Genomic DNA, 13,214 nt, shown 5'->3' on the forward strand with positions numbered 1-13,214 from the left:
CAGAGGGAATTAGCCTTTGATCCCAAAGGACAGCAGTCCTTTTAAACACTTTTGGTGCCAAGCAATTCCAAAGAGAGCAAGGACCACCTTCATTTCTACACACTCAGGACAGTGCTCTTAAAACTACCCATATGCAATACAATTTTCTAGTTGGTAGAAACAACAAAAAAAAATTGAGATCCAAACCAAGACCTTACCTTAATGCCCCCAATCCTGTGCTCCCCTTTGAACTCCTTGCCATTTTTCAGCCAGTAGATGGAAGGGGTTGGGTTTCCACCCGCCGGGCATCGGAAGCGAACGGTGTTGGCGGCGGGAACTGCCAGCAGCTTCTTCTCCATCTTATCTGGCCGGGTCCAGAAGGGGACACCTGAGAAAGGAAAAACCAAGCTGAACAGGCCCCTTTCTGCAGCAGAGGATATCAGCTGGTGAGCAGATGCATTTGAGGAGTCTTTGGCGTGTGCAGATTGACAGTTAAATTGCTACCTGCTGCCGTTAAGATAAATGACACAGAAATGCTTTCCAGCTAAATGACTCTCATTGACATAGAGAGGGTGTTTGCATTTCAGTTTTGCGATGAAAGGTTCATGACCAGGTTCTTGTCTTGGTAATGCCAGTATAAATCTAAAGTGGCTCCTTTTAAATCAACAAGTGGAGTTATCCCAGATCAGGATGAGAATCTCGTCTCAGTGTGTAAAAAGATACAGATGTACCTTTGGGACATTGGTAGCCAAGAAGCATAAACAGCAGAAAGATGTTAGAACTGTAAAAGAATGTTGATGGGCCAGCAAGGGAGCAGACAAAATGTATGAGCTGAGTGCACTGGAAAATGTTCCTCCTCAGTGAGTACTAATGTAGTGTAGCCTCCTTAAGGGAAGGAAAGAAAAAAAAATGCGCCAGTACCAAACTGGTTTATCGTGTTTATGTTCTTTAAGTACAAGTGATTTTAGTTTTAAAGATTCATGTTACCTTTGAACAGGGATACATTTTAAAACACCAGTGTTAGCATGAGATACTTTTTATAATCTGCCTCAAGTACAGCTACGTTCCTTGGCTGTGTTACAAACATTACATATTAACTCCAAATTAAGGCAGCAGCAGCGGCAAACTCATTATGCTGGGAAGAAAGAAAAAGTTTTTCAAAAAAAGCCTTCCAAGCTTTCAATTCTGCTTAAGGCAACACTGCATAGCTGCACATGCTGTGTTTCCCCTGCCACACCAGGGCCATATCCAGCCCCCCAGATCTGGGCTCCACACCAAGGGCAAAGGGAGATGGGGCAGGCAGGGTCTGGGCTGCAAATAGCAAGAAGGGGCGCAAGGAGTGTAAATGGCATCTCCTCCAGTTGGGTAGGAAAATCTCACAGACAAGGAGCACCTGCTGCAGAGGCACATGTGCCTCTGGCCAAGACAAACTGATGGCATTGGCCCTCCAAGAACTGCCCTTGAGAACATGACAGCCACCAAAGCTGTTGGGACAGCCTTGCTGCAGCCTCTCCTGCAGTGGTGACAATGCTCAGAAACACCAGCCAGCATCACAGCCCCATCTCAGTGCTACTCTGAAGCCCCTGTAATTCCCTGCTTAATGACAAGCGTGTACAAAGTTTTCCCTCTTGTTGCATCCCTTTGAGATGCATGGGAACTGCTCCCTTTCTCCAGCACTCTCTGATGCATTTGGCTGCATGATTCCCACCCCATTACAACTCCAGTAAGTCAGAGATTGACCCCACCTTGGTGTAGGTCCCCATTGTCCCCCATGCAGTCTCCCTGCTGCATTCCAGTTCCAAGGATATTGCAGGGAAGGTCATATTGCTCAGCCAAGGCAAACCATGCACCCATTGGTTTTCAGCACCTGCCAACACTCTCCCTATGTTTCCTCCACCTTGCAAAGTCCATGAGGAACTGGATGCCAGGAGCTCCATCTGGGATGCCCCTCTATGTGCTAGACAGAGCCCTGCTGGGCACACCTCATGTCCCATCTGCTTTCCCAGCTCTGCAGTGGGATGGCTGGACACAGGTGCTTCAGTAACACCATCTCAGGGAGGGAAATCCACTACTGAGGGTTTGAATGTGCCCCCAGCCTGCCTTGCACAGCAGTGTGATGCTATCAGAGTCAGCCCCACGTATCAGAGGGATCGACACTCGCACATCCCGCGTACGCCTCACGTTTCAAATAACGAAACTGCTTAAGGCCCTTTTCTTGCCAGGATCCTGCAGAAGCATGGCTGGCACAAACAACAGCAAAAGGAGGAATCCCTGCAATTCCCATGGCCCTGGAAAATCCCAGCCACAAACTTTGCTGTGAACACACAGCACATCCAGAAGGCCTGAAGTACTGCATGATAAAGTGAGCTAAAATGGGACATCATGCAGCCATCTACCATTCCACATGGCAGAACTGCACAAAAATGGGGAATATTCCATGAAATGTTAGAAGAGAGGGTGCAACTGCTAAAGAAAGAACAGGTCTTGATGGTAAAAAAGATGGTGCTGTTATAGCATGAAGGAAGGGCAGAAACCAAGCAAAGACTGGGCAAATCCCCAGGCAGTAACAGGGGAGTGAACGCATTGGACACTTGGGGTGGTGTTGGGAAGGCTGGAGAGGAGAGGGCTCCAGAAACCCATGCTGGTCCTTGGTCTCTGACACCTGGGCCATTTTCTGGCCAATTGCCTCCTTTTGGCAACGCACCTTTATTTTCTGGGGATGTTACAAGAGGTTAACAGGGCTACAGGGGAGAGGTATGGCAAAGGCCAGGCATGGATGGAAAAGCCCCCTTTTGCCATTGCCACAGAGGGCAGCCAAATAACCTGTCCTGTTGTTTGATTAATGTATCTGCCCACAAGAAATCCCATTTTATGGTGTTGGTGACAATCATCTAGGCATGGAGGTATAATTACATCACATGGTCACCTGGTCAGGACCAGGTTCCTCCTTTTGCTTTTTGGGGTTCTTCCCTTTTACAAAACATCTGCATGTGCTGCAGGGTGACATTTTATCACATTTTTTCATTCAAAAGATGAGTTTGAGTCTCACAGGAGACCCGTCAACCCATTGGCTGCAAATGTAGTCACTGAAGCCAAAGGGAATTTTGCTATCAGACATCAGAGAGGAGCAAGATGGAGCCCAGGAAAGTTTCCAGCTGGGGATATTCTCCATATGGAGCAAAGGCAGGATTCACTCCTGCCTGCTGCAATTAGACACGACTTCTTCCCTGAGTGCTTTCCCTCGTTTCCGTGCTCTTCTGTAAGATTCAGGGCTTGCCAGGGCTGGGCACCCCTGGATTATTGTGCCAAGACTCAAATAGGGCATTGCTCTCAAGTCAAACTGGAACTGGAAGAAAGCGTCTACACATTGAAAACAGTGCCTTTGTTCTCACTTGCAGGAGCAGCGAACAAAACAACCCTGCTTTTGCTTTGCTCTGCCCTCGGAGTCCCTTCATTACCACTTTTTAAGGGCCTGAAAATGTTGCTAACTCTTCTTTTCAAGCAAAGCTCCAGAGAGTTTTGGGAGCAGGAAAAGAGGAAGGATGAAAGACAGGAAAATTTTCTAGACTAGCTCTCTGTAAATTAATTACTAGCAATGGTTTTGCATGTGCAGGTGTGGAAAAAAGAAAGGGACCCCCAAACATTATCAGCAGCCCTTTCCCATCATCAAACACTAAGCCTGACGGTCCGTTTTGTTCGTCAAAGACACCGGCCACCCATCCAACTGGAATGACCAATTAAAAAAAACCTGAGAGCAATACTTGGAATAATTAATACAGCCAAGCACTCATTTAGCAATTAGGAGCTGCCACCAAATTCTGTGGCAGACAGAATCAACCCTAATTGTGTAATTTCCCCAGCTGACGCCTCGGAGGACAGAGCCAGATTTAATTGGAGATTATGGGGGCTCTTTGAAGGTGCTGGGGCTGCGCAGCGGGGGCCCCAAACAAACAGATACAAGAGGGGTAGGGAGCACTGGGGCAGAAGCACAGTGTGTGAAAAGGGAGTTTTGTTTTTGTTTCAGGGCCAGGAAAAACAGCTGTAGAGAAGAGAGGTATTAGAAAGCCTCTTTCTGCAAAGGCGGATCACGGCTTGAGACAAGGCTGCGACAAACGAGCTGATCTGAAGCTGCAGAAGTTTCTCCTTTTCTGCTGCCCATCCCTAAAGGATGCCCTGTTTCTGTGCTGCCCTTCAGAGAGGAAGCTGAGAGTGAGCAGAGCAGGGCACTCCACACAGAATTTGGTATTACCAACCCTTAAAATTACCCAGATTGGCTTCAAATGCATGATGCTATTGGAATCAGCTTTCTGAACTCTCCACTATGTGAGGATGAGAAACTCTCTTGAGTAACACAAGGCAGAAAAGTAACTTAGCACCACAAGGGGCCAGGACAAAAGGATTTTAGTCAGTGATATGCAGCGTGGCAACACTCAGTGAGCCAGTCCAGGCTGGATTGCCTCCCCCTAAATATGAAACAGTATCAGTTATACTGACAAGATACCTTTAAGGTCACTTCCAACCCTAACCATCCTATAAGTCCGTGGTGTTTTTGTTTTGCATGAAAGCATTTATTGCCTTTCCTCCTCTACTGACCACAGCTGTGTTTCACACACCCTATCAGCAGGGCCCATTTTTGCCACAGGAGACAGAGGACTTGGGTCTTGGGGCTGTTCACAGAACATGGCACTGGCTACACCGTATGTGCCTGCCTGGGATGGTCCTTCAGCCCCTGCTCCTGGTGGGATGTCCTGCCAGTGGTGGTACCAGGGTTAACAACACAGCTCCCCACACTCAGGAGATCTCCGAGAGTTAAGTGGAGGATCTGACATCAAAGAAAGCAACACAAAGCACACCTGTGTCACAAAACATCACCGCGAGGTTTCACCGCACTGACGCATTAACCTAATCAACCATTTTTGAAGGAGAGGAGAATCCAACTTTTTATAACGAGACTTTTAAGCAAAGCCAGCCATTACCTTCAGGTCTAAAACCAGAGACAGCCTCAAAGTCAAGAAGACCCAGAAAACAGGCTATAAATACATGTGGTGAAATGTGTGTTTTCCTTTCCAGTGAAGAAAAACATCTTTCTGTACCATAAGCCAGCTGATGTTTTGTGATACCTGTTGCTAAGAGATTGAGTTCTCTGCAAACCACATAAAAAACTGTACAGAACAATCAGTTGTCCTCATCAGAAGCTGCTCTGCAGCTGGAAAAAATCCTGACCAAACCAGACCTTCTTTATGTCTGTACCATTCTTCAGCAGGTACCAGGAGCCCTGAGCACCTCTGCAAAGGTGCCTGTCACCCGGCAGGATTTGGCCCCTAATTAGAAGCTATCAGAAAACCACTAATTGCTGCTGATGGGTCTGCTGGCACTGTAACTCACCATTAATGTCCACACACTGCTCACACAGCAGTATTAACTCATTGCAGTGGCAGATCTGTTTGACAGAGTCCTGCATGTGCAATGTTATGGGCAGGAGAGATTTTCCAGTCATGTTGAACTTCTGCCAATGCACATAGCTGATTGGGAGTTCAAATGCAAAGACATTTATTTATTAAAAATACATACACATGGGCAGCGCACTCTGCAGAAGTACAAAGAGCAGAATAAAACCCAGCACTAACACCTCTGAAGCCTGTAATGATCCTGATTAATGCTATTGCACTTAAAGAAAGCAGCACTGGGATTGAAAGAGATTCACTGTGAAAGCACCAAGCACTGACCTGGGACTCTTTTCCTCACAGGAGTGAAAGAAAAAGCCAATAAAGCCAAAGAGGCTGCTCTCACTTATGGCACCTGTAAATTTGGCCCTTGGCTAGTCTATGTTTTGTACTCTGACTCCTGTCAAGATGCTGGTAAGGACCAGAATCAGAATAGTTAAAAGTAGAGCAGTCAAGGTTTGAAATGGTATAAAACTGGTATAATATTAGTGCAGTAAAACAATTGTGTGTATATATATAAATATATATATATAGTAAGTGGGCTTGTCTGGATTAACATGCAAGGAGAATTTGTAACTACCCATCTATTCAGATTCTCAGCATCAAATCTTCAAAATACAGTAGGATTCCACAGCAGCAATATCATTCTGTCAGCTGTTTCTAAATTTTTAGATAAATTTCATTCATCGTGGTTTCATCCTAAGGTCACTGATTTTTCAACACAAAGCTGCTGTGTGCGAACACCCAGATGAGCTGCACTGCTTGGGAGCCACAGCTTCTGCAAATTAAAGGCCTCTCTATCCAGAAAAATTATTTACCTGTATCTTCTGACTCATCATCGTCATCCTCATCATCACCTGACGAAGGGGAATCTGGAAAGAGACAAGAAAGGAGTGAAGCAGAAGGAGGATGGCGCGTGGGGACACAGCTGGATGAGGCTGCTGGTGTCACACAAGGGACATCCGAGTGGTGGCTCACCCTTCCCTGCAGCCCCACCAGCCCAGCCCTCTGGTGCTGCTGGGCCAGGCACAACTGCACAGGAGCTGCCTCAGCTGGGAGAGAGGTGTCAGGAGTTTGCCAGCGCTCTGAAAACGTGGTCCAATGTCAAATACTTCTCCCTGTGAAATGTTCTCTGCCTCATAAACACAAAAGGAATTGTAAACTGGAAAATTTTGTTTTGCAGAACAAGCTCTCTGACTGCTTTTTTGTTCCTTCCCTCTAGCATTCACTCTGAAGACTTTTTATTTTACCATGTCTCAAAACGGCAGGTCAGCATTTCAAATTCACTTTCCCTGCATTTTTCTTTTAACTCAATATCCTCCTGCCACACCTCCCTTCATTAACTCCTTGTTCAAACACTAAGACCAAAACTTTTGACCTTCTTGCAATCAAACCTCTCTCCATCAACATTTTGATGGCTATTCCAGTTCCCTTCAGTTATATTCCTCCCACAGAGGCACCTCAAGACTGTAACTCAATACAGGTAAACAGGTGGGAATTTTCCATCTGTATCTCTCCAAAACATTCTGAAGTGTTTCTTTTAATGTGGTCTAACATTTCACCTTCTCCAAGCTGTCCACAATGAAGGCTCAGTTCCTCTTCCCCCCATCAACTGACTACTGTAAATGTAAATGCCATTATCAAATAGCAGCTTAGTGTTTGATTTAGTTTACACAGTTTAGCTTAGTACAGTTCAGCATCTGGAAGATTTAGCATCATTGTTGTTACATAATCTCCAGGAATTTTTCTTTCAAATAAAGGCAAAATGGTAGTAACCCAGCAGCCTTTATGTTCTGAGACAGTGGTAAGAGAACTTGGCCTTAAACACTAGAAATCAGGAAACATTATGAGGGTTCAATATGTGGCCAGAAATGCAAGGAGCTGTTTCAGATCAAGCCAGGCAGAACACCCTTCATTACAAGATGCACTTGAGTTTTCTACTATCTTCTGACCAGCACAGTAGAGGTAAAAATGGAGAAAGAAAAAGGTGGGGAGGGGATAAAAGAAGGGAAAAAGAAAGAAAGCTAACAACAAATAGTTCTTCCCTGCAGAATCTGGAATGGCCTCCCAGGCATTTTCACCATCCACAGCAGCAACACAGGAAACATCTCCCTGCCTTGGTCTGCAGGGGCTCATGGAGCTCTGCACCTTCTCCTTGGCAAAGCCTCAAGGACGACTCCAAGCACGTCTCTAACTGCAAACCCACACTTGAGGTCCTGCTGGCAGCAGAACTAGGGAAATGCCATGGGGCTTGCTGAAAGTGAAGGGGATGTTCTGGCTGATCCAGCGGGTTTACTCAAGTCAGGCAGAAACTGAGCCAAATCCCCACCAGCACTGATGGAGAAATCAGCACCTTCTCAGCTCTGCTCTCAGATTAGGTTACCCACATATTAACACATGATTATAGTTTACTTCTGCTTTCCAATGAATCCATCATGACCAGAGGAGTAGAATCAATTTTTAAACTAATACAAAATCACAAGGTTGAAGGAAGTTTTTTGACTTTGCTTGTCCTTAAGATGAGAAGTGCAGCTTAGATTTTAAGACCAAATATCCCATATTCATAGCTACTGTCCTATTCAAGTTACTAAAATATCACCTTTTTTAAAAGGTGACTAAAATTTATAAGCTATTTGTTCATCAATTACTAAACGAATAATCTTTAGCAGAAGTTGTTGAAGTTTTGGCAAGAACTGCTCAAAAGGGCTTTAATTATGAATGAAAAGGGACTTTTGTTCAGTCACCTGTTTTGTAATGCTTGGCCTTGGGTATTCTGAAAGCTCTGTTTGCTGGTACCAGCCTGGAGTCCAGGCTCATCACAGGGGTGCTGCTCAGCCACTAAATCCAAAGGCTGTTCTGTGCATGAAATGGCTGCAGAAATGGAGCTTCATGCCAACAAGGCTGGATATCAGTTTGGGCACGCAGCCTCTACACAATCCTTTCCAAGTACTCAGGTTTTTAGGGGACAGTATGTTTCTTTTTGTAAACAAGCAAAACACTCAAGCCCTTGTCTGTCAAGGGAGGAATTTTAAAGAGATCAAATCCTGCTATTATTAATCAGCCTGGTTCTCAGCCCCTGAATGCCAGCTCCAGCATCTACTTGCTCTGCTTCCAGCATCAAACATCCCCCGCAGCACAATCAGTTTGTATCATGGCTCTGTGTAGGAAAATCCTCATACGCCCCTAGGACATGGAAGCATTCTCCAAATGGAACTTGTGTGTGGATCAGCTATTCCAAACACACCTAGTCTAGCTTTGCTCACTTAAGAAGAGAGATCAGAGCAATTCCAGTCTGTTAGTACAGCTTTAAACCAGTTTAATGCAGAGAACAACTCCAGCCCCAAACATCAGATACCCACATGAACACCTGACCAGATACCTGAGCTAATTGCTGGCATTACCTTTAAGAACTGGGGACACAAACCACAAATCTCTGATCCCAATCTCACCTCTGCAGTGCCACGCTGAGCAATCAATACTAATTATGAAGAAATATCTGAGTATATGAGAGGCGCCACTATTGCCACATAAAGCAGAGCTTCAAAGTTTAAAACAAGTGCTGCTGACAGCTAAAAAGGAGGCTCCCACATTACCAGCACTTTGGTGGTAATGACAGTGGGCTAATAGAATCAAAGACTCATAATGTTGTCAGAAAGCAGGTTCAGGTTACTCGCTAGTTCTTAAGCTGTTATTAGCTATTATTAGTGAAGAGGAAAAATACAGGGGCTTAAACTTTTTAAAAGCAGAGGATTATCAGTCCTTCCACTATTAAAAACAATTTCTCACTTTACAAACTTTTGGGGCTGGCAGCTGTTTCATTAGAGCATGTAACCAGCTGCCCTCTCCTGCCTCTCTGCTGCCCCTTGAACTCAAAAGCATTTTCATGTCACTTAAGAAAAAAAGAGAGAGTAACATTTCTAACAACCTGCAGTTTGCTGGATAGCTCATATAATCGTACCTAGTTAAAGAAAGCCTTTCAAGGGCCAAATACTTCTTTAACCATTTAATTGATATGACCTTGAAGCATTCACAGCAATCTCCAGTAACGCTCAATAAAAAGCAGATGTTGCTGAAGGCTTGGTGAAACGAGCTTTTATTCTCATGATGGTTTTCTCTCACACAAAATCCTATTGCACAAGAAAGCTCTCTATGGAGTGGTTGTGATTCACAATCACAAACATCTCTGTGTTTGGTTTTCAGACAGAGACTCTCACTTTTTGAGGGAACTCAACTTTTGGAGAAAGGACCTACTATTCAAGGATTCTTGAAAGAGCTCCAACAGTTTAAGGGCAAATCAAAGTTTTCAAAACCTGAGATCTCAAAGGGGCTAACTCTCCTGAAAATTCAGGCTTTTAACCTTTGATCAGGAGAGTTTCTATGTGCTCACAGTGATCCACCTACCAATGCACCCACCTGAAATCATGAAAATTACCTTTGTTTTGGTGGTTAGCTATCTGGAAACAACAGATTTTTCTGGCACTCTGTGTTTAGTGATCCAGGCTTGGACAGCTTGTAGCTGTTCTGTTCTATCGTCCTCATCACAAAAAATATGGCCAAGCAAATGACAGCATGTGCTTTGCTAACACAGCACTTGTTTGCAATGTATGAATCCCAGTAAGTAACTTTGATGAAGCTCGTATTTCAGATACACACAGTTTACAGATAAGCTACCTCTAAAACAAGCTAGCAATTTGTGATAACTGTGATGGAGGGCGGAGATTTACCAGCTACAACAGAGAAACAGCCTTCAGGAACTTCCAGCATGCAACTTTGCCACTGATTTGTCACATAACATAGAACACATCATTTAACCCCTGTGAGCCACAGTTCACTCACTCACAAAAAACTTCAAAGCCACACGTAGCATTGCATCTATTTGAGTGTTAAGGGGGATCTGAGGTTTAATCTGACCATCACCCTTTCTAAGTCTCTCTCAGCATTAACATCAAGCATTTGGTATGGACATACAAGCATTCTTCAATTGGTTTGTTTTGCCAGTCTAATCACTGTCAGGAGTTACCACGGAGGTACAGACCTTCCAAGGAAAGACAAACACCACAAACCACCAGTTGTGCTGAACATGTGAAAGGGCAAAAATTAAAAAAGAAATATAGAAAGCCACTGAAACAGCTGCACTTCTGCACATACCTGTAACTCTGACTGTAAAGTTTCCTAGGACCTCATTGGAATGCCTTGGCTTGCAACTGTACAGCCCCGAGTCATCATATGACACATTGATTATCTTCAACAGTTTTTGTCCAATATGAGTTCTGTTGGTAGGTGCAATTCCAATACCATCTTTAAACCAGAAAACAGACACAGAAGAGCCTTGGGTGTTGCAGGAAAGTTCAATGGTATCTCCATTTCCAAACACCAACTCTTCCAGAAAGGCGGTCTCGCTCCTCAAGTATTCTGCAAAGGTAGAAAGAAGTGGAGATAAATAAATAAGAACAGGTGTCAGGGATAGTGTTTAAAAAAGAAACACGTCTTGTATTTGCTCTGTTGTTGATGCTTCCACGTGCCCAGACCTTCCCCTTGCCTACCACGGGCTATAAGAGAAAAATGTATTGCTTTTCTCTTCTTGTCATGTGTGTTTTTATTCTTGTGTGAATGTAAAGATTCAAAATATAAAATTGTTGCAGTCAATAGCCTTGCAGGGTAGAAAGAAAGGATTCTGAGAGCCTGAAAAGGTGGTATTTCATGGGAGGTATTGTCTCACAGGAGGCAAAGCCCACACTCACTGGGATTACAAAGAACCTTTTCTCATACCATGGCAGCAATTCCAACTCAAATATTTTATGGTTTGGCCAGAATGTTGTGGTGTTCATACAGTCAGAGGTTTAGGGCGTTGGGGTTTTTTTCCCTTTTAATAAAATTTTTCCCCAAAAGCATACACTCTTAGTAAATAAAAAAAGAAGCTCCATGCAGAATCTCCTTGCTATCAGACCAGCACTCATTACTACATTTAAGTGCTCATCCATGGTCTCTTCCCAACTGGGATAAATCTCTGGGGAAAATATGGTCAAGAAATATTCTGGTTTAAATGTTCAAGTTTTTTCTTCCTTCTTCTAGACTATGAGGATTTTTTTCACTGGTACCAACCTTGGCTTTAAATTAAAAAGTCCTGAGGACAGCTTTGCACTTGCAAAACTGAGTACTGGTCTAACTTTGATGGAACCTCTTGCTAATCTCATCTACTGGAAAACAAACCCCACACAACTGTACAAGCCCTCCACACTAAACACAGTTCTACCAAAGCTGTTTGCCAGACGATCAAGCCTTGTATATTTTGGCTTTTGTATTATAAACCCACTGAACAGGAACAAGCCCAGACTAAGCACAGCCCAAACTGTACTGGTTAGCTGTTTAAAAGGAAATAACTCTTTTTCAAAAACCATAATGAACCTGGGTTAATGACAAAGCAACAAAGAATTTTTATAAAATGTATACAGGGAATGCTGGAATGAAGGGGAAAGTAAGACTCAGCAGATGGACTGAAGTCTCAAGCTTCTTCTGTGGAATGAAACAGCACCTCTTGTTTCTGACAACTTGATTTTGGCATCTCTACCTTTAATCTCCCCAGCAGATGTTGTGATGCAAAGTTTGGTTCTAGTGACTTCACTTGTACTGACTGGGAACAATCTCAGGGTAGATGTAGCAGTGAATTAAAAGGAGAACACTACAAATGGTCTTAATCTCACTTCTGTTAACTGTTTTTCAAACTTTTGTTTATATACTTGTGGCTTAAAAAATAAACAGGACCCAAACTAGAGATCTCCACAAAGTATTTAAATGGGCACTCAAATGCTTTTAAGCACTTTGCCAACTGTGACCTTGGAGAACCAACTTTTACTCTCACTCCTTATATAGCTTTCAAGTACAAGATAAATCTGAAAGCAGAGACAGTCTCATTTTCATGCTTGAAACAGCAGGAGTTCAAAGCAGGGAGGCAAAGCTCACATCTCCCACAGGGTGGCCAGAGTCCAGCACCTCCTTCCCACCCTCCAGCTCCATGTGCCTGGTGTTTCCTACACCTTTTCAACCAGACACACCAAGACATGAAGGAGAAATGAAGGAGACATGAAGGTGCCCCCTCTGAAGCCAACTCTCCAGCTATAAAAAAATGGGAGGGGATGCAGCCAGGACAGCTGAGCCCAGCTGACCCAGGGATATTCCAGACCACATGACACCATGCTCAGCAATAAAGCTGGGGGAAGAAGGAGGAAGGGGGATTTTTTGGGGTGGTGGCATTTATCTTTCTCAGTCACCCTATGAGGGAGCCTGGCTGTCCTGGGGAGGGCTCAACACCTGCCCTGGGGAAGTGGAGAACTCACTCCTTGTTCTGCGTTGCTTCTGTGTACAGCCCTTGCTTCTCTTATTAGACTGCCTTTGTCACCACCCTTATGGGTGGTTTTCTCACTTTTACTCTTCCAATTCTCTCCTCCATCCTCAGAGTTGGGGTGAGCAAGCTGCAGTGTGGGGCTGAGTTCCCAGACAGGATTAAACCATGACACACAAGTATAAATTACCAGGGAGTTAACCCATGTAGGGGCTACAGGAGCCCACTCTGACACTTGAATAACACATCTGCAGCTTTAAAGGGCTCTTTGAGAAAGAGGCAATCTGGGTTGTGGGCTCCCAAGGTATGACTAAAACTCCACTAATTATTAGTTTAGTCAAAGCAGTAATGACTTGAGAACCACCAAGAGATGCCTCTGATGGAGATCAGCACTCGCAGCATCATCACTACTCGTAGCTAACACACTACAGAGAAAGAGAACATTTTTAAGC

The 13,214-nt window shown here is 44.3% G+C and overlaps 1 protein-coding gene across 2 annotated transcripts in view; it reads right to left on the reverse strand.

Moving 5' to 3' along the window:
• FGFR3 (fibroblast growth factor receptor 3) overlaps positions 1-13,214 on the reverse strand; it is a 54,782-nt gene that overhangs the window by 23,316 nt on the left and 18,252 nt on the right. For both annotated transcript variants that reach the window (XM_058024305.1, XM_058024306.1), the window contains exons 2-4: positions 10,572-10,835; positions 6,242-6,295; positions 198-367 (exon numbers count right to left, since the gene is read on the reverse strand). In XM_058024305.1, the coding sequence (XP_057880288.1) occupies positions 198-367; positions 6,242-6,295; positions 10,572-10,835 (488 nt within the window). The remainder of the gene's footprint in view (positions 1-197; positions 368-6,241; positions 6,296-10,571; positions 10,836-13,214) is intronic.

The sequence above is a fragment of the Melospiza georgiana genome, chromosome 5, assembly GCF_028018845.1.
Source record: "Melospiza georgiana isolate bMelGeo1 chromosome 5, bMelGeo1.pri, whole genome shotgun sequence".
NCBI lineage: Eukaryota > Metazoa > Chordata > Aves > Passeriformes > Passerellidae > Melospiza > Melospiza georgiana.